The sequence below is a fragment of the Camelina sativa genome, chromosome 17 (genome assembly GCF_000633955.1).
Source record: "Camelina sativa cultivar DH55 chromosome 17, Cs, whole genome shotgun sequence".
NCBI classification, from domain to species: domain Eukaryota; kingdom Viridiplantae; phylum Streptophyta; class Magnoliopsida; order Brassicales; family Brassicaceae; genus Camelina; species Camelina sativa.
Window position 1 is genome coordinate 31,871,449 of NC_025701.1, and position 19,585 is coordinate 31,891,033.

The 19,585-nt window shown below is 37.2% G+C and overlaps 4 protein-coding genes and 1 non-coding gene across 6 annotated transcripts; 2 read left to right on the top strand and 3 right to left on the bottom strand.

The window, feature by feature from the left end:
• LOC104758556 lies at positions 1,097-1,623 on the bottom strand. The gene has a single exon (XM_010481441.2). The coding sequence runs from the start codon at positions 1,540-1,542 to the stop codon at positions 1,282-1,284; it is 261 nt and encodes an 86-aa protein (XP_010479743.1). The 5' UTR covers positions 1,543-1,623; the 3' UTR covers positions 1,097-1,281.
• LOC104758557 lies at positions 2,635-3,668 on the bottom strand. Its single transcript, XM_010481442.1, has 2 exons — positions 3,396-3,668; positions 2,635-3,213 (listed from the first exon to the last, which is right to left on the bottom strand). The coding sequence occupies exons 1-2, from the start codon at positions 3,622-3,624 to the stop codon at positions 2,696-2,698; spliced, it is 747 nt and encodes a 248-aa protein (XP_010479744.1). The 5' UTR covers positions 3,625-3,668; the 3' UTR covers positions 2,635-2,695.
• Positions 4,934-5,007, bottom strand: TRNAR-UCG. Its single transcript has one exon. It is a non-coding gene; the product is annotated as a tRNA-Arg (tRNA).
• Positions 5,630-12,414, top strand: LOC104758558 (coatomer subunit beta'-2). 2 transcript variants are annotated; one of them, XR_762742.2, is made up of 25 exons: positions 5,630-5,764; positions 6,212-6,232; positions 6,324-6,385; positions 6,476-6,530; positions 6,721-6,757; positions 6,875-7,200; positions 7,302-7,433; positions 7,526-7,674; positions 7,851-7,919; positions 8,159-8,309; positions 8,404-8,469; positions 8,670-8,858; positions 8,989-9,129; positions 9,217-9,291; positions 9,387-9,563; positions 9,650-9,741; positions 9,820-9,936; positions 10,150-10,264; positions 10,356-10,427; positions 10,651-10,847; positions 10,934-11,027; positions 11,116-11,222; positions 11,342-11,471; positions 11,571-11,809; positions 12,035-12,414. XR_762742.2 is itself a non-coding variant. In XM_010481443.2 (25 exons), the coding sequence occupies exons 1-24, from the start codon at positions 5,762-5,764 to the stop codon at positions 11,757-11,759; spliced, it is 2,766 nt and encodes a 921-aa protein (XP_010479745.1). In that variant the 5' UTR covers positions 5,630-5,761; the 3' UTR covers positions 11,760-11,789; positions 12,035-12,414. The 2 variants fall into 2 exon arrangements, 1 of the variants encoding a protein (XP_010479745.1); XM_010481443.2 differs by having other exon boundaries at positions 11,571-11,789.
• On the top strand, positions 12,631-14,796 carry LOC109129837 (50S ribosomal protein L22, chloroplastic-like). Its single transcript, XM_019238739.1, has 7 exons — positions 12,631-12,740; positions 12,836-12,997; positions 13,193-13,260; positions 13,517-13,669; positions 13,798-13,908; positions 14,069-14,135; positions 14,292-14,796. Exons 2-7 carry the CDS (start codon positions 12,874-12,876, stop codon positions 14,576-14,578), a joined length of 810 nt encoding a protein of 269 aa, XP_019094284.1. The 5' UTR covers positions 12,631-12,740; positions 12,836-12,873; the 3' UTR covers positions 14,579-14,796.

Sequence of the window (19,585 nt, forward strand, 5' to 3'; positions counted from 1 at the left end):
TTTTTTTTTTTTTTTTTTTCAATTTGCTTACTTAAGTAAATCTTCTTCTTTCTTCCTTCTTCCTTATATTTTTAATGTATAAAAAAATTAATTGAGATGTAATAGAAAAAAAACTATTGAAACTGATTGATCGCCGTAAACTTTTAGTGATTTTTAAAATTTTTAATCACTTTTTAAGAAACTAAATATGCCGCTATATCCTTAATTTTTAATTGCAAAAATTATTGAGATAGCTCCTAATAAATTAAGATTTTATGTATATGGAGGACAATTTACCAAGCTTACCAAGTCCGGATGCATGTGAAATTCGTTCTTATTACTTACGCAACTACGACTCATAAACCAGATCTCCTCATCAACTATGCTGCTAAACTAAGATTACAGTTGGAGTATTATCCTAACTTTTTGATATTGAAAGTGTTACTAGTATTCTTGTGGTAATTAAGGACAAAAATATTATTTAAATATAATATAAAGTATTTTCAATTACTAAATATTTATAGTGTAGATTTATATTTGTAATAAAAATTTGGATACACTTCAAATTAATCCTATAATATAGCGTTTGCCTAATTTAAATGATATGAATAGACAGAAAACAAAACAAAAGATGATGAGTCTTGTCTTGAACCAAACCAAACCATTGAGGCAACGTGTCTTTTAAATTAATTTGTGTGCGGGGAACTGTTTACATGTACCAGAATGGATTGACTCTTCTGTATATCATCGACGAGATCAATTACATTCATGGGGTATATGAGCCTATGATGATTGACCTTCACATATGTTAGTGTTAATGAATGTTCACTAATGAAATTATGTGCTTTCCCACATTTCTCTAGCCATAGTTGCATTTGATGTTTCCTCCTTATCACTTATCAATTTCGAGATGTGACAACTTTGTTACCAATCCATCTCGACACAATATCTCATATTCTCATTATAAGATTAATCTTTAAATAATTTGATTGTGGAAATGCCTTAAATACATGTGAAGTCTCACACGGTTGATTAACTAACGTAACCTCAATTTTGTTTTTTTCTGAATCGATTAGAAGCCAAAACAATTAATTATAGAGAAACCAGTAACCACGTATTACTTTTAAAACGAATATTGCTGCCGAGTTTTATAATTTTGGGGATTAAACAACATCGTTATATAAAAAGACAAGAACCACAACACAATTTCTACTTTTGAAATACTCAAATTAAATAATAACCATGTGTAATAAAATATAAAAACTATAATTATTGATTACATGATGAATTGGATGATATGTGTTATTTGTGGAGAGTCGAAGAAGAAGAAGAAGAAGATGATGAAGGAAGCCATTGATATTCATGTTGATGATACCTACACTTGAACGATCTTGGATGCTTCGACGGTGAACATACACACTTCTTCTTTCCACCGCCACCGTTACGGTGACCAGCTGTGGTTTCTACCTCTGACGTTGCCACTGTCGTCACTTCTGCCACCGGAGTATTTTCGTGGAAGCTCCCCGACGGAATAACAAGAGGTGGAAGAATTTTGTAACACATTTTTTGTTTCACACTCAACAATGAAAATTTTAAAGATTCTTCTTATTTAAGATGTTGTGTGTGTGGTTTACGAAAAGAAGAGACACGTCGAGTATAAATACTAGTCACTCTTGATGACAAAAAAAAAAAAAACAATAATAATAAAACTAGTCACTCTTTTGGAAATTAAAAATAATTTAATTACATATTTATCTTTTAGGTATTGTGTAGAAGAGTTGTCGCCAAACAAAAAATCGAAAAGTTCACACGTGGCTAATGGTTTTGATGCACGTCTTGAGAGTTGTGTTCGGAAAGAAACCATGAGGTCAGAAATTTGTTCTAGTGTATATCCGATATAAAACTTTTTAAGGAGATAATTTGATGACATAATATGTATATATCGTTATGAATTTTGTAAGGAAACGAAAATAATAATTATTATGAACGTATATTTTGGTGAAAAAATGTGAAATGGTGGACCATACTCTCTTATATGAAACAAAAAAAAGGGTTTGGAGATTTTAAGATTTATATGGTAAAGAGGAAATGAAGTGATTGGAGAGGATAAGCGGTGGGAGTGGGTCGATTAGGACATCACCACTTCCTCTCTCTTTGGGTTTCTCATTGTCACTCATCTTCTTTAGATAATCTTTACCCTTTTCAGGTCATATATCACAACGACAAAAATACCTATTTATTTACTTGGTGTTATGAGTTAAAAAGGTTACAAAATGTTTTCTAATAAGAAACAATTTTTTTTTTTTGTAGATTTGATATCCTTACTTTCGTATTGTGTTTTTATTTTAATATCAAGATTGAAAGAGCAGCTAGATTTCTTATTTTCTTCTTAGTTTTGGATCATGATGTGTTGAAAGTTTTGGCCTACTTTTCAATACGTCTAATAAAAATACCATTTTCTTCTTTATATTAGTACTTTCTAGTAGAACTACACTGAAGATAAGGAAAGATACATAAAGCTAAAAAGCAGTAATCATTACCTTTGTTACAAAATAATTGAGACGTTCCCGGCTGAAATCATAAGGCAAGAAAAAACGAAAAAAAAAAAATACTCCAAGAAATTGAAAAAAAATATTAGTTTTATTTTCCATAAAGAAAGTGACAATATCAAAATTGTGAATATGGAGAAAAACTGAAGAAAACAAAAAAAAAAAACTTAGAGAAGAGAGTCTCCACAAATAACAATAACCATATAAAGACTACAATCTATGAACATTCCACGAAGAGCTTGATACACAACAACTCCTCTTTCTAAAAGCTTCTCAGCATCAGACCAGTTTTCACCGTCTTTACCCTTTCCTTCATCTTCCATCTCATGGCCCAATCCTTCTCCAGATGCTTCCACGGTGAGATGAGACATTACAATAGCACAATCTGTAAGAATCAGCAGCCAAAGAGGTCTCAGAGTCAAGACACTGCCTGAGCTTATAATGTTCAATCTTGGGAGTAGAATCACAAACGCAGCTATTGCGAGAGAGCTCAAACTCCGAGTTCTTTCTGAGCTTATGATGCTAGCGTTGAGTTTCTTGGAGCTGAAGAAACTCCTAGGTCGTTTATTCTGACTCTTTACTGATCTTGTTGCTTCTTCTGGTTTTGCAATTGGTTCACTTTTTAAGGGTTTGCTAAGAACACTCGACGAAAGTTTTGGTTCTTCTGATCTTTCCCTTACTTCCTCTGCTTTCATATGTAGCAAACACAATAACAAACCATTAACAAATTCAAGTCTCGATGGTTCCACACGCAAAATTGTGTTACAAGTTATGTTAATATTTTTCAACATGTATAAGTTTTTATCATACGAAGAATGTTGAAGGAAAAAAAGAAGATGTATATAGTTATAACTAATTTGTACGTACCTTTGAAATGGTACTTAAGAGATGGGCTTTCTTGCATTAGATGGTGGGCCGATTGAGTTTGTGGCATGAAACTAGATTCGCTGTATGTGCGGTTGTGAGAAGCTGATGATGAGGAAGAAGACGACGGTGATGAAGGATCAAAGTTATGTATTTGGCCTGTGATTAACGCCAAACGATCTGATCCTCGTTCCATAATTTTTCTTCTCCTTTCTTCTCTGTCCATCACCATTTTTACTAACAAGAAGAAAACAATTTGAAAAATAATGGAGAAATTGAAAGGAATTTTTATGTTTCATCATAACCTTTTAAACCTCCAAAATTAGGTTTTTCTTAAAATAGAAAGAGAGGCTAATGAATAGTTCACTATGTTTAAATTTAGAATGTATAGAAAGATGAATTCTTCCCTATATTCAAAAAATATGTATATCGAGAGTACACTATCTATTATCTACGGCCTCCACCTTAACTAAAAAAAAAAAAGCTAACTTCAAACTTTGAAATGTTAAATTTAATCATGTCCTTGTTCATTGAAAAATTCGTCAAAATACTATACTTTCAATTTTGTTTTTCAAAAGACCACTATTAATTTAATTTTTCAAAAACACCAATAAAAGTTTTGTTTTCCAAAAAATTCTAAAAACACAAAAATTGATTTTTTAATGATGTAAAATTATTATTTTTTGTTTGGGTTAACTATTTTATATTTAAGGTATATTTTTTTAGGAGGAAAATTGTAGTATTTAGGATTTGGATTTAGTTTTTAGGAGAAAATTTATATTCATAATTATTTGATTTTTTTTTTCAAAAAAGACAGAAAATATTGAAACGGAAGTAAATTGTATATTTGAGGTTACACATATATTGTTACAAAAATTTGAAATGTTAATGATAGAGCAAGAAAGTATTTATCTACAACATGCTAACTAATAAATGAAACATACTGGCAAATAAAAAAAGTGAAACATAAGTTAAAGATAAGAAAAATATAAGTAAATCATATTACACACATGTTAACGCAAATATATACATTTTCTAACCAAGAACAAAGATGATGAAATATTAGAAAAGAAGACATATATGTGCATTTTTGTTTAAACAAAAAAGGTGACGACACAAAAAAAAAAGAAATAAATAAGGGAGGTGAAACGAGAGAGGTTTATGCTACTCTCTTCTACTCTTCAAATACACTACTCACGAATCACATACTTGGTATGGGAGTGGTGCACAAACGGACCCAAGTGCAAACTGCAGAGAGCAACAGTCCCCCAAAACCTGCCCGATTTTGGAATACAATGGACCCTCTTGAATGACATAATTCAGACCGCTTGTTATGAAGGTCCGATACTTGTTTGATCAAAATTCAGCATTAACTAATTCCTCCTATTTGATAAATATTCCCATCACTCTAATCATGATTTATCCTTTTCATATATTTTTCTAAAATAAATGGTTTGTAATTTTGTAAAAGAAATTTAAAAAATCATAAGAAAGTCGCTAGATCAAATTAATAATAGAGAAAAAAGTGAACGAAAAGAAAACGACCACAGTGGGAGTCGAACCCACGACCTTCTGATCCGAAGTCAGACGCGCTAATCCACTGCGCTATGCGGTCATTTTTGTTATAACACGCCTAATATAAATTATTAACGTCTCAATAATTGACTACTGAACAGTTGATGAGTCTTGGGTGTTCAGAATGGTAATTTTAGTAATTTGCTGTTCTTTGGTTTACTCATGGTTATTTCAAACGTCTCCAATGATCTAGCTAGAGTTGGAGTTTACTAAAGTGGATGGTCTTCCCTCAATAGTCAAATAAAAGCAAAAAAATGGAATATATATATATTTTTCTTAGTTTAGACTTTAGAGTAGTAACCTTTTGAGCTTCATTGATGATTTAAGAGTAACCTTTTTGGGTCTCACGCAATTGCTTCAAGACCCAAGGTTTACTATACTTTTACATATGAAGCAAAACTAGCAACAGCAATCTGAGAGCTTCGGAAACTATATCTTCTCAGTATTACGTTGACGCAGTTAGTAAATCGCAAATTCTATAAATTTGTTACACATTACACAGTTGCCAAGACTAGTGGAAATAGGGCGCAAAGCAAGAGATTTCACAACTTTGGGCATAGGCCTTTAAGAAATGGGCTTTTAAAAGGCCCAAAATGCAGTGGCAATTTCGTAAAATTCTCACTTAGTCGTTCTTAAGCAAAATTTTTCTTTTTTTTCTTCTGATTTTAAGTTATTTTCATCATCACACCGAGCGAGCTAAACGGCGTTGGTTCTTCGATCTTCCGATTTGCAGATCTAAGCGATAATACGAGATCCGAAGGCCACACAAGCCTTCCTCCGCTTAATCTGTAATCATGGTGAGTATTGCTAAACTTCCCTCTATTTTGTTTTTATTTTTCAGATCTCGAGTGAATCTGTTTACGATTTCGATCTCGATTTCGTACATTTTCTTCTATGGTTAACCGTAATTGAGTGAGACCTGTTGAATCTCAGATCGTGTGCTTCTCTTCGATTTGTCTAATCTGATTCGATTTTTTTGTATCCCGATGGCGTGAAATCGAGTGTAATCTCTTGACATTTGTTTTGTGGAATTGAATAATGATCATTGGATGTTGCATTTTTTAACAAGATCTGGAGTGTTTTTGGGGTTTATGCTAATGAGCTGTTCTGTACATATTTGTTTGGTTAAAGTTCCTTATGAATGATTTTGGTAAAAGTTGTTGTTTAGAGTGTTTTAAAAATTTTATCCTCTTATTTGTTTTGTTGAGTACTGACTACTGGTTTCTTTCGTTTTGTTGAATCAGCCTCTCAGACTCGAGATCAAGGTATTGTTTCGATTTCCATTTAGGTTTTGATTTCGTACATTCACTCTGGTTTTTTTTATCCCGTTGTGTTGATAATTTGTTTTTGGATCAGAGAAAGTTAGCTCAAAGGTCCGAGAGAGTAAAATCTGTTGATCTGCATCCTACAGAACCATGGTAATTTCAGAATTTGATTGTGCTTTCATAGTTTTTGTACCTTTATTTTTTTCTGCTACTAACGAGAATGGGGAAAACATTGTCTCGCAGGATTCTTGCAAGTTTGTATTCTGGAACCTTGTGTATTTGGAACTACCAGACACAGGTGGGTGACTAATTTTTGATTTTCTTTATCTGTTTCCTTATGCACGTGTACTACAGTGAACCATTTGTTAAATGGAATGACCAAAGGTGCAACTGAATGATTCTTTTCATTCTGTAATCTGAGGTTTCGCAGTGTGTTTTAATTATTATTGGAATTTCGTCTCATCTGAATCTTGCTTGATGATCCTCAGGTGATGGCGAAATCCTTCGAGGTGACCGAATTACCAGGTATACAGCTTTCTTTCTTTTTGCGTCTTTAGTTATAATGTTTTTATCGTTGTATGTACTAAGTAGTCGTTTTTAGTTTGTTAATTATACTGATTTCTTATATTGTGACTTTTGCAGTTCGGTCGGCCAAGTTTATAGCGCGAAAGCAATGGGTTGTGGCAGGAGCTGATGATATGTATATCCGTGTATACAATTACAATACCATGGACAAGGTTAAAGTGTTTGAGGCTCATTCAGACTACATTAGGTGTGTGGCTGTTCATCCAACCCTTCCATATGTGCTGTCATCTTCTGATGATATGCTCATAAAGCTTTGGGACTGGGAAAAGGGTTGGGCTTGCACTCAGATATTCGAGGGGCACTCGCACTATGTGATGCAAGTCACATTTAATCCAAAAGACACCAACACTTTTGCCAGTGCATCACTTGATCGTACCATAAAGGTACTGAAATGCTCTAACCTTGGAACCTGAGTATGGTTTAGCCCGCTTAGGGTTCTGAAAGTGATAGCTCGTTCTATTCTTACATGCGTGTTCATCTTCAGATTTGGAATCTTGGCTCCCCAGACCCAAATTTTACATTGGATGCCCATCAGAAAGGAGTCAATTGTGTAGATTATTTCACCGGTGGTGATAAGCCCTATTTAATTACCGGCTCTGATGACCACACTGCTAAGGTCTGCATCTGTTCAATACTCTTTTAGATGATACTTTTCTACTGGACAGTACGTGCTTTCAGGTTATTTACTAGTTATATTTCGGAAATCAGGTCTGGGACTATCAAACAAAAAGTTGTGTCCAGACCCTGGAAGGGCACACACACAATGTATCTGCAGTATGTTTCCATCCAGAGCTTCCAATTATAATCACAGGTTCTGAAGATGGTACCGTTCGCATTTGGCATGCAACTACATACAGGTATTATAATAGTAACAGTTTTTTTGTTGGATATATTATAAGTAAATACTTCTTGTATGCCTCTGCTAAACCATTTTCACTTGGGCTTAATTCTTGTGCAGTTTTTTCACCATTACCAATACCTTCTATCATTCCATTTGTAATCCCAATTTCCTAATGTCTAATTTTTCTTGCAGGCTAGAGAACACATTGAATTATGGCCTCGAGAGAGTTTGGGCAATTGGTTATATTAAAAGTTCACGCCGGTGAGTTATTGGATTTTGGCTCCCTCCTCGTATTAATAAGTTGATGCTTGTCAGAACTGTTATCCAGGAGTAGATGTTCTGTCTCAGTTGATAGTGAACACCATTCATTGAACTTTGAGGATTTGTGAAAATTAGGATTCTTAGATTTGTTAGAACCAATATTGAGAGCTCTACTTGTTTCCAGTACTCCATTGAATTATCCTTAGAGACCTCACCTTGTCCACACTTTGATTTCACAGGGTTGTGATTGGATATGATGAAGGAACCATCATGGTTAAACTTGGAAAAGAAATTCCTGTCGCTAGCATGGACAATACCGGAAAAATCATATGGGCTAAGCATAATGAAATTCAAACTGCAAACATCAAAAGTATTGGTGCAGATTTCGAGGTACAAGCCGTAATTACAACTCTTATATTGTGGCATAGGATGATCTATGTGTTTATTTCCTTGCCTGATGGTATGTTTCTGTGCTCTATCTTAGGTTACTGATGGAGAGAGGTTGCCCTTGAGTGTTAAAGAGTTGGGGACCTGTGATCTTTATCCACAAGTGAGTTTTACTACAGTACTCGGTCCATTGATTTTATGATGTTTTGGCTTATTATATAGTTCATTTGGGCATACATTTTCTGCATAGCTGGTATGATTGGCAAGTGCCTCAAAGTTGTGGGTTTCACTAAGCTGTGTCTTCAGAATATATATTTACTCTCAGTTGATCTGTCTCTCATATGTGGGTACTTTGACTATCAGAGCTTGAAGCACAACCCTAATGGGAGGTTTGTCGTAGTCTGTGGTGACGGGGAGTATATTATCTACACGGCTTTGGCTTGGAGAAATAGGTCATTTGGTTCTGGACTGGAATTCGTTTGGTCGTCCGAGGGGGAGTGTGCAGTTAGAGAAAGCTCATCAAAGATAAAAATATTTAGCAAAAATTTCCAGGTTCGTAAACCTCCTTCTGGCTGATCTAAGCCGTTCTGTTAAAGCATGTCTCTGTTGTTGTTCGAAGTATCATATCTGTCATGGAGATAGCTATATTTGGATCTGGCTCATTCAGAAAATACATTTTCAGGAAAAGAGGAGTATCCGCCCTACTTTTTCAGCTGAGAAGATCTTTGGAGGAACCTTGTTAGCTATGTGCTCAAGTGATTTCATCTGCTTTTATGATTGGGCTGAATGTAGGCTGATTCAACGTATTGACGTCACTGTAAAGGTACTCCACTTAACTTGACTAAGTTTGTTGTACGAAGTTTACTTCATTTCTTCTCTGATTCGTTGTGTTGACACATAACGTTTGCAGAATCTATATTGGGCTGACAGTGGTGATTTAGTAGCCATTGCTAGTGACACATCATTCTACATCTTGAAATACAACGTGAGAATCCTTTCCAACAAACACTCTTATGCTGTGAATTTCTATATGTGATTCATGAGTTGTCCGAGTGCTTACATGGTGATCCTGTTATACAGCGCGATTTAGTTTCCTCACATTTTGATAGCGGAAGACCTACTGAGGAAGAAGGTGTTGAGGATGCTTTTGAGGTTCTCCATGAAAATGATGAGCGTGTTAGGACAGGTATATGGGTTGGTGACTGTTTCATTTACAACAACTCTTCCTGGAAGCTTAACTACTGTGTTGGAGGCGAGGTATTGTGCATATATGTTTTGTTGCTCGGATTTGAAAGCTGTTATCAGCTAGATTCTAAGGATGGTTGCTAACATCCTAATACTAGGTAACCACAATGTATCATTTGGACCGCCCAATGTATTTGTTGGGATATCTTGCAAGTCAAAGTCGGGTGTTCTTGGTAGACAAAGAATTCAAGTAAGTGCCTAGATTTGTGTTTATATTTAATTCAGATTGTTCTCGAAGTGTCTGATGTCTGTTCCCCGATGGATGCAGTGTTATAGGATACACCTTGCTACTAAGCCTGATTGAGTACAAGACTCTTGTCATGCGGGGTGATTTAGACAAAGCCAATGAAATCTTACCGACAATTCCTAAAGATCAGCATAACAGGTATGTTATCCATTAGTTAGATCTAAACTTATGTGTGCTTGTGATTCATTCGTTATCGCTCTTATCTCTTGTTATGTGATGTCGGTAAGTTTCCAAATAATTGAAATATGCTGTGCATCTTACTCTAATGTATAATATAATTGCACCCTATCAGTGGGTGTTTTCGTTGACAGATTCTCTTTATTTATTTTCGGACAATTTTCCTCTTGTTAGTGTTGCTCATTTCTTGGAGTCACGGGGAATGATTGAAGATGCTCTGGAAATTGCAACAGATCCTGACTACAGATTTGAGTTGGCCATACAACTGGGTAGACTTGAAATTGCACAGGTGATATATTGTTGTGATTAACATACTTTTTTCACTTCTTGTATAGTGGCAATATTTTAACATCTTTTTTTTCTTAAATTTATTCCTGTAGGAAATCGCCGTAGAAGTACAGAGTGAATCTAAGTGGAAGCAATTAGGAGAGTTGGCCATGTCCTCTGGAAAGGTATATATTTATCTTTGCATTTCGTCCTAATGTTTTGCAGTGTTAAGAGAGTAAAAAAAAACGTTTCCTGTAAATGATATATCATTTGATTTACATTATGTTTCTGAGGCTTTATTCAGAAATGTGGGAGCAACAAGAAAAATCTATGTTTCTCGTCTCCTGGATTCGTTTCTGGTGTGGGGATTTCCAACTAACTATTTGCGTTTGTATGTCATCATGACAGCTGCAAATGGCAGAGGAATGCATGAAGTATGCGATGGATTTGAGTGGTTTGTTACTGCTTTATTCTTCTCTGGGAGATGCTGAAGGTGTGACAAAACTTGCAACACTTGCTAAAGAACAAGGGAAGAACAATGTCGCCTTTCTTTGCCTATTCGTGCTTGGTAAACTGGAAGATTGTTTGCAGTTATTGGTGGAGAGGTAATTCATTAGCAGTCACTTGGGAGTTTGGAAAATTAAATTCGTGCACCTTAGGTTATCTGTGTGACAATGTTTTCTTTTTCCAGCAACCGGATACCAGAAGCTGCTCTGATGGCACGATCGTATCTTCCAAGCAAAGTTTCTGAGATAGTAGCTCTTTGGAGGAAAGATCTCAGCAAGGTTCGTTTCAAATCTTTCTAGTTTTTAGTGTATTGAGGTCAAGTCAAGGAGACATTGTGGGCTTAAGTTGCCTTGCACTTGAATACAGGTTAATTCGAAAGCAGCAGAATCCTTGGCTGATCCTGAGGAGTACCCAAATCTTTTTGAAGATTGGCAAGTTGCTCTTTCTGTCGAAGGTAGAGCTGTAGAGACAAGGTAAATATCTTTTGCTTACGTTTGCTTTTCTCCTACCGCATCCTTGCAGGGCTAACTCCACGTGATATAGATTGCGACATGCTTAGACGTCTCTTAAATCGACTGTTCTTCATTTACAGGGGAGTTTACACAGGTGCAGAAAATTATCCTAGCCATGCTGATAAATCTTCCATGACCCTCGTGGAAGCCTTCAGAAACTTGCAAGTTGAGGAAGAGGAATCACTTGAAAATGGAGATATCGATCACGAGGTGACCCATTTTCTGTTCCAATTAACTGAATCATTTACATCTAATGTTAGTTATCCTGCTTATTTTTAGTAAACAACAACTGCTTTTTTTCCTTATCAGGAGGTAGTAGCAGAAGAAAATGGAAATGAAGAAAGGAATGAGGAGGATGTAGAGGAGCATCATGAAGAAAAAGAAGCAGAAGAAGAAGGAATTGTTGACGGAGACTCTACGGATGGAGCTGTACTTGTTAACGGAAGTGAGGCTGACGAAGAGTGGGGTACGAATAATGAAGGAAATCCATCAGCCTAATAGCCAGTCGGTCAAGGCCAATGTTGAAAAGTCTGAAAATTTTGTCTCTGGTGATTAATTTGATTCCTCGAAATGCCGCCTTCTAAAATCTTTTTATTTTATTTTGTTCCGTTGATTGTGTGTCTGGTTTGAAGTCATTGCATTTCATAGCAACCTTAGGAACATAACACCAATGTCTGCTTCATCTTCTTATAAGCTTACAATGCCTTGGGAGTTATTGGTTATTTGATACTGTTTTCACTTATGTGGATCGTTTGGTTTCTTTGTTTTTGCAGTGCTTACACCGCGTCAGTAGAGTTTACAGTTTATGGGAATGGCGATTGCTCCAGGAACAATGGAGAGGTGAGAGAACTTTCATTCTTTTTCCTTTTCTTACTGAGGATTCAATGGCCAAATCCGAGCAGCCTGGAAACACATTTTGATACCATTTGTAATAAAAGAGAGGCTTGTGAGTTAGAAAGGAAGTGTGGTTGTTCCTTTTGGTGTCTTTGCACTCATAGCGAAATTTATTATTACTATCATATGGTTTTGTTTTGTTTTTACAAATACCTACTTAGATTTCATCCGATTGTTTTTTTTTTTATCCTTTTATCTGGCCTGTAACATGATTTGTTTAATTTTTATGGTTGCATATGTAATTCTTTTGAAGCTTTAATCGTTCTTTTAGATATCGTGAAAAAATTATTTACTTTCACTTTGTACCAACAATTGAATTTTTGAACATAGGAATATGTATGTTTCCTTGAATTTGGTCGTGGTCCTCGAGGATGATGAAAATTGTAACAAAGTCAACACGAATTTTTTACAAAAAAAAAAAAAAAAAAANAATCAACAACAACAAATGTCGAATAAAAAGTAAAATATCGAGAGACGCATATATTTCGATGTTGTTCTTCTTCTTCTTCTATTAAACCTCTACAGCCTCTCTCTATTCGTCTCTTGACCACTTCACTTTGGCGTCTCTGGTACTGATCCTTCTCGGTAAGTTCTTCCCATTTTCATCTCCTCGCAACCCTTTAAAACAGTCGTGTTGAGCCAATCGTTTTATTCTGATTCATTGCCCTTCGCGTTTACAGAAGAAGCATATACTGCTAGGGTTTAGGGTTTGATAACAATGGCGGGTTGGCAGAGGAATCTACAGATTGTTGCTCGTCAAGTTGGTAGAAGAGTGAAGAACTGTCACATTTCTACGGCCAATTACTCTTCGACGCGGAATTTGGAATCCCCTTCCTCACAAGGTGGTGAAATGTTTTACCATTTGAAGCTTTTGAGTTTTGACCATTTGGGTTTAGAAACTTGTTAAATCATTTCCGAATCTGTTGTGTTCTCTTATTGGATCTTTCAAATGGCAAGGTGTTAATCTTTAGTATTGTGTTTGTGTGTTTGAGTTGAGTGGGTGATGATTAATTTTTCGATTTTTGCTGGCGAATTAGGTTATTTGCAGAGTCTCTTGAGACCTACCTATTCCTCAAGACCACTGTATTATCATCTACAACAACTGGTAATGCTTCTGAATCGATGTTTCTTATTGAGACTGGATCTTCTTGTTTCCTCTTTGAGAAATTTGCTTATGTAATTTGTTAGTGGGTGGGATAGGGGGAAGTGAGATATGTGCTAGTGGGATGACTACATGTGTTACCTATGTGAATTTAGGCGAAAAGACTCATCCTTTTTGGGAACCATGCATCTGTATAGAGAACTTCTACTTTTGGGTATGCTGTTTCCTTCTTCTCTGATCTCAAGTTCTATGTTTTTAGGGAATTTCTACCTCAAGACAATTGCAGGCGGGTGAAGAGCCTGTATCATCACCTTTGTCATCTCCAACTCTGTTGGGTAGTGGAAAAGAAGAAGAGCAGAAGATTATCCCAAAGCGTCAGAAAGTTCAGGCTGTCCTCAAGTCCATAAAACAGGTATTTTCTCTAACTCCTAGAACAGTGTTACTTTTTCAGATGATCTTTTCCATTTCAACTAATATGTTTACATCTTGATCTTGTTATATGCGCTATATATAATGTGCCAACCTTGCTTGTTGTTTCAGAGTCCTAAGAAGGTCAACCTGGTTGCAGCATTAGTCCGTGGCATGCGTGTTGAAGATGCTTTGCTCCAATTGCAGGTCACGGTCAAACGGGCTTCACAAACTGTGTACCGGGTAATCTCTGAGATTCGAGTTTAAAAACATATCACTTTTGGAGTGTCTGGTCTACTATCTTCTCCAGGCATTTGATACATTTCCTCATCTAGTGACACTTAACATGCAACTTGTTCTCTTAATACAATGCTTCAAGGAGTTAATATACATTATAATGCAGGTTATACACGCTGCCCGGGCAAATGCTACTCATAACCATGGACTAGATCCTGCTCGTCTCCTTGTTGGTATGTACTACTGATATTGGATCTATGACTTCCTTGTTTTGTATTAAAGAAAAGAACAGGATATGGCAGAGTGTTTTGCCAATTTGTACTTACAAAGAAGGAAATATGCTATGCCAGAAGGATGTATTTCATCTAAGCTTTTGATATGTGATGCAGCTGAAGCGTTTGTTGGGAAGGGACTATTTGGGAAGAAGGTAGCTTACCATGCAAAAGGAAGAAGCGGGATTATATCAGTACCCCGTTGTCGCTTAACAGTCATAGTTAGAGAGACGACTGCAGAGGAAGAAGCTGAGATTGCGAGGCTCAAAGTTCACAATTTTAAGAAGAAAACCAAACGACAGAGACAGCTTGTACCACACGAGGTCATCCACACAACACCAATCTGGAACCGCAGAGGTACAAAAGCCAGTTATCGGTCCTCAGAGTTGGTACCGTCTAACTAGTATCGTTTACCAGAGCTTCTCTTTTATGATACTTGTTTGTTTTGGTTTTTGATATTGCTTGCATTCAATAAACATGTTGCTAGAGAGGAACCAAAGCTCACTTAAACAGAGCAGTCTCCGTTTTTGTTTTTTCTTGGGAGTCTCTTAATTGTTGTTTTTGTGGAAACAAAGTTAAATTCTCTTTTCCCAGTCTTTGCAAGTAGTTTGTTCGTTGATCAGAGCAACACTTTAACCAAAAATGTGCACACAAACCTAATTACGTTCCAACAGCTTAGCTTGGACGAGGGACTCAAGATTCACTCAGTTCAATAGTCTTTGGAATTAATAAATCAGGATCTCTTACATTGCTGATCAGAGTATAAATCAAGAACAGAAAGATATCTGGTATGATAATAATAAGATTCACAAGAAAAAGAAAATTATCTATTTTCATGTTGTGCCAATATTTGAAATTATTTTATTTTTATATTTTGATAGAAAATTTTATGTAATACTTGAAATTTTTGAACATAGGAATGTGTATAATTAAATATAGTTCTCCGAATTTGATAGAGGATTTGGTAGGATTTTAACATTTTAGGACTTTGGAAGATTTATGTGAGTTTTTAAGAGAATTGGTTGTGTTTTAGAATTTTTATATTTTTAAAAAAGGAAATGAAATGGATTCTATGAGATTTGATTGTTAAACTTCGGGTGATTTTAACATATTGTCACAAACCCTGCTTCACGATTATTTCAAGTGGGAAGATTGTGGAGACACTTATTATTTTGTCTTCCAATATTGTTCAAATTGTTGCAGAGGTTGTTCTTTAGTTAATTTTACTTCTAGAGGTTCGTTTTAAGCTAGATTGTGTAAATTTCTGATTTTTTTTCGTTCTTAGGGAGTCTATCTTTCGTTTAATGTTGCAGGCGAGATTGAGGGTGAAAATGTTGTGTCGGCAGTGGCAGTTTCTTCCGAGCCTCGTTCTTGTATTGCAAATAATAAGTCCGTTAATTCTAGCAATAGCAGAAGGGGCACTAATCGTAGAAGGTAACTTAAGTTCATAATCAGATAGAAAAGTTATAGATTAAGGATTATGGATGCATCACCACTTTATGAATCTTGGGATCTGAGATATTTCATGATTGTGAGTTTAGTTTTTGTGGGAATAGAAACAGATAGAATTGAAGTTATATGGGAATGTAGAACGTAGAATGAGACATAGAGGAGATGTTTATAATGGTCTGAATGCAGCGGCTAATTTTGTAAGAAAGAAAAGTAGACGAGATTAATAAGCTCATTAAATTGGACGTCATGAGGTTGAATAATGTTGTTAAGTGGGGGATAAATTAGTTATTGAAGCTTAAGGAGCAATCTAGGTTTATACCAATTGATGTCACTTGATGATGGATGTGTTTTTGTTTGGCTTTACCCTGTTCTTGGAGTCTTGGAACCTGCTTGAGCTGGTTATTCATTAGTATGTACGGTCATGATGCAGAGGAGGCAAGTTCATCGTGATCTTTGCTGGCCAAAATGCATTGGTTTCTGTGTTTTTCTTCAAACATCGTTGATTATATGAGAAAGCAAGTTCATTTTAACATAAGCAAAACCGTGTGCTGCTATCTTCGTTTTTTTTCTTTTTCAACTGAGATATCTTTTGTTATGGCTCCAGTGAATGCTTAGGTTGATCTGTAGCTTTTGTTTTTTTTTTGTATTGTTTCAGGTGATATTCACGGTCAATACTCAAATTTATTGAGGCTTTTCGAGTAAGGAGGTTTCCCTCCTGCAGCAAACTACTTATTCTTAGGAGATTACGTTGACCGTGGGAAGCAGAGTCTGGAGACTATTTTTCTTCTGCTTGTGCTACAGGAATAAATAAGAATCTTGGTTTACTTTTATAATTTCCGGTTAAGTTATAATCCCGGTTAAGTTTGGTACAATTACAATGACATCAACCCACTAGGGTTATGATGTGATGCGCCGTATATGTAAGGCATTTTGCCATTTTTGGAATAATCAATCTAAGAACACATTTCCTAAAATCTCTCTCTTTACTCTATCATCTAAATATCATCATCCACCTGAATCCAGTAGCCTCGAGGTGATTTTCTTACATTCATATCATCTACTAGCCTGTATTCACCCTTATCTTGTCTTCTCGGTGAAGATCGATTTGGGATTTATCTGACCAACACTTTTACGGTTTCATTGGTATCAGAGCAGATTTCCTGAGGAACTATGGCCGACGGAGCACACACGCGACAAATGACACTCATCGAGATGACCCAACAGCTCGACGAGATGCGTCTGAAACAAACAGAGCTGCGGGAGGACATCGGAGAAAAGTTCTCGGAGATGAAGACAGAGTTGATGGGTATCCTCAAGGGAGCTTTCAAGCAACCGATTCCCGTGAGCCCCTCACCGTCAGCTTCACAACCGTCAAACGTCTCCCAGACACCCATTCTGTCGACGCCTAATCCACCAGATCCACCGGATACCCAGAGGTTTAACCAAGGATCTAAGATCCAGGTCACTCAAGAGGAAGAAGATGACGAAAGTCTCCCTAACGGTCTGTCCTCAAGGCTGACAAAGGTGGGTTTTCCAACGTTCAATGGTTTCCGGTTAAACAAGTGGGTCTACAGATGCGAGCAGTTCTTCGCTCTAGATAACACACCGGCAAACAAGAAGGTTCGTATGGCATCCATATACCTAGAAGGGAAGGCGTTGCAGTGGCATCACAACTATGTCCATGACAGGTTTGGTCGCTTACCCTCCTGGACCCAATACGTGGTAGATCTTTCAGCTAGGTTTGGAGAGTTAGTAAATGATCCTTTGGCTGAGCTGGTCAACCTTAAGCAAGCGGGAGACCCCGTGGAAGACTATCTCAAAAGGTTTGAGGATGCTTTGACTCGGATGTCGCTCCCAGAGACACACGCGTTGAGTATCTTCCTGGCCAACATGGATCCCCACTTAGCGCTGCATACTCGCCAGTTCAATGTCACTTCCATCCCCTCTGCCGCGCGCATAGCCAGACTACACGAATCTGCTCTACAACTCACACCCCACAAATATCAAAGAGCTCCCTTCAGTCCCAACCCCAAACAGTTACCTCAAATACAGTACAAAACCTCGAACTCTAACCCAATCATAACCACACCAAATACCCCAAAAACACCATCCACAAAACCCACCTACATACCTAAGACCAACACTGATAAAACCCCGAGAAAGTTTACCTATGAGGAGATGCAAGAAAGGAAGAGTAGAGGCTTATGCATGTTTTGCGATGAACCATTTACCCCTGGTCATCAGTTAAAACACAAGAAGGCCCAGATATACATGCTTGACCACGAGGATGATGAGTTTGAGGAGTACGAGGAACCTATGGAGGTGTTGGTGATGAAAGATACCCCTGAGATTGACGAGAAGAAACCTGTTGTGTCAATCCACGCCCTAAATGGTTCGACTACCTTCAACTGCATGAGGTTGATTGGTCATTCTGGGAAGAAGAAGCTACACATCTTGGTCGATCCAGGTAGCACTCACAACTAGATAGATTTGAGAATGGCGAAAGAAATGGGTTGTTCGTTAGAACCAATCAAAGTGATGTCGGTAGAAGCAGCTAATGGGAAGCTCATTTCCAACTACAAATGCAGAGAGCTGAAGTGGAGAGTGCAGGGTTATGAGTTCACCGCAGAGTTTAGAACCCTGCCCTTGGATTGTTACGACCTGATATTGGGGGTACAATGGCTCGTTACACTTGGGCCGATCCTCTAGGATTTCCTCAACCTCAAAATGGAGTTCACGCTGGGAAAGATTAAGCATCTGCTTCGAGGAATAACCAAATCAGGGTGTAAGGTGATCAAAGGCAATAATCTTAACAAACTACTAGCTCAAGGTCCCCAAGTAGCGTTCCTCCAAGCTTTACCGAAAGAACCACAGTCAGCAGAGCTCTCCATGTTATCCCACATCTCTGTAAGCGGCTCTGAGTACTCCAATGATTCGGACCTCCAAGTTCTGTTGAGCTCATTTGCAGACATCTTCATGGAACCTACTGAGCTACCTCCTTTCAGAGAAGGTTTTGACCATCAGATTCCCCTCATAACAGGCGCCAACCCTATCAATCAACGTCCCTACAGGTACAACTCTCTCCAGAAGGATGTTATTGATAAAATGGTGAAGGAGATGTTGGATCAGGGGATAATTCAATATAGCTCTAGCCCCTACGCATCGCCTATTGTCTTGGTGAAGAAGAAAGACGGTTTCTGGCGTTTATGTGTAGACTACAGGGGGTTGAACAAGCAAACGGTGAAGGACAAGTACCCTATCCCACTGTTGGAAGACCTGTTAGATGAGTTGGGGGGCTCAGCGTATTTCTCTAAACTCGATCTCAGGGCAGGGTTCCATCAACTGCGAATGTCCCCACCGGATGTGTACAAAACCGCTTTCAAAACTCATGCGGGCCATTACGAATATCTGGTTATGCCATTTGGCTTGACTAACGCTCCATGTACATTTCAGGGCCTAAAATCTCTCTCTTTACTCTATCATCTAAATATCATCATCCACCTGAATCCAGTAGCCTCGAGGTGATTTTCTTACATTCATATCATCTCCTAGCCTGTATTCACCCTTATCTTGTCTTCTCGGTGAAGATCGATTTGGGATTTATCTGACCAACACTTTTACGGTTTCAGCTTGCCTACAAGATCAAATACCCTGAAAACTTTTTTCTTCTAAGAGGAAACCATGAGTGTGCTTCTATTAACAGAATCTACGGATTCTATGACGAGTGTAAACGAAGATTCAACGTGAAGCTCTGGAAAGTATTTACAGACACTTTTAACTGTCTCCCTGTGGCAGCTGTCATAGACGAAAAGATACTTTGTATGCACGGTGGACTGTCTCCCGATTTGACCAATGTGGAACAGATTAAGAACATAGAGCGTCCAACTGATATTCCAGACTCTGGTTTGCTTTGTGACCTTCTTTGGTCTTGGGATCTGAGATGACGTAGATTTTTTTTT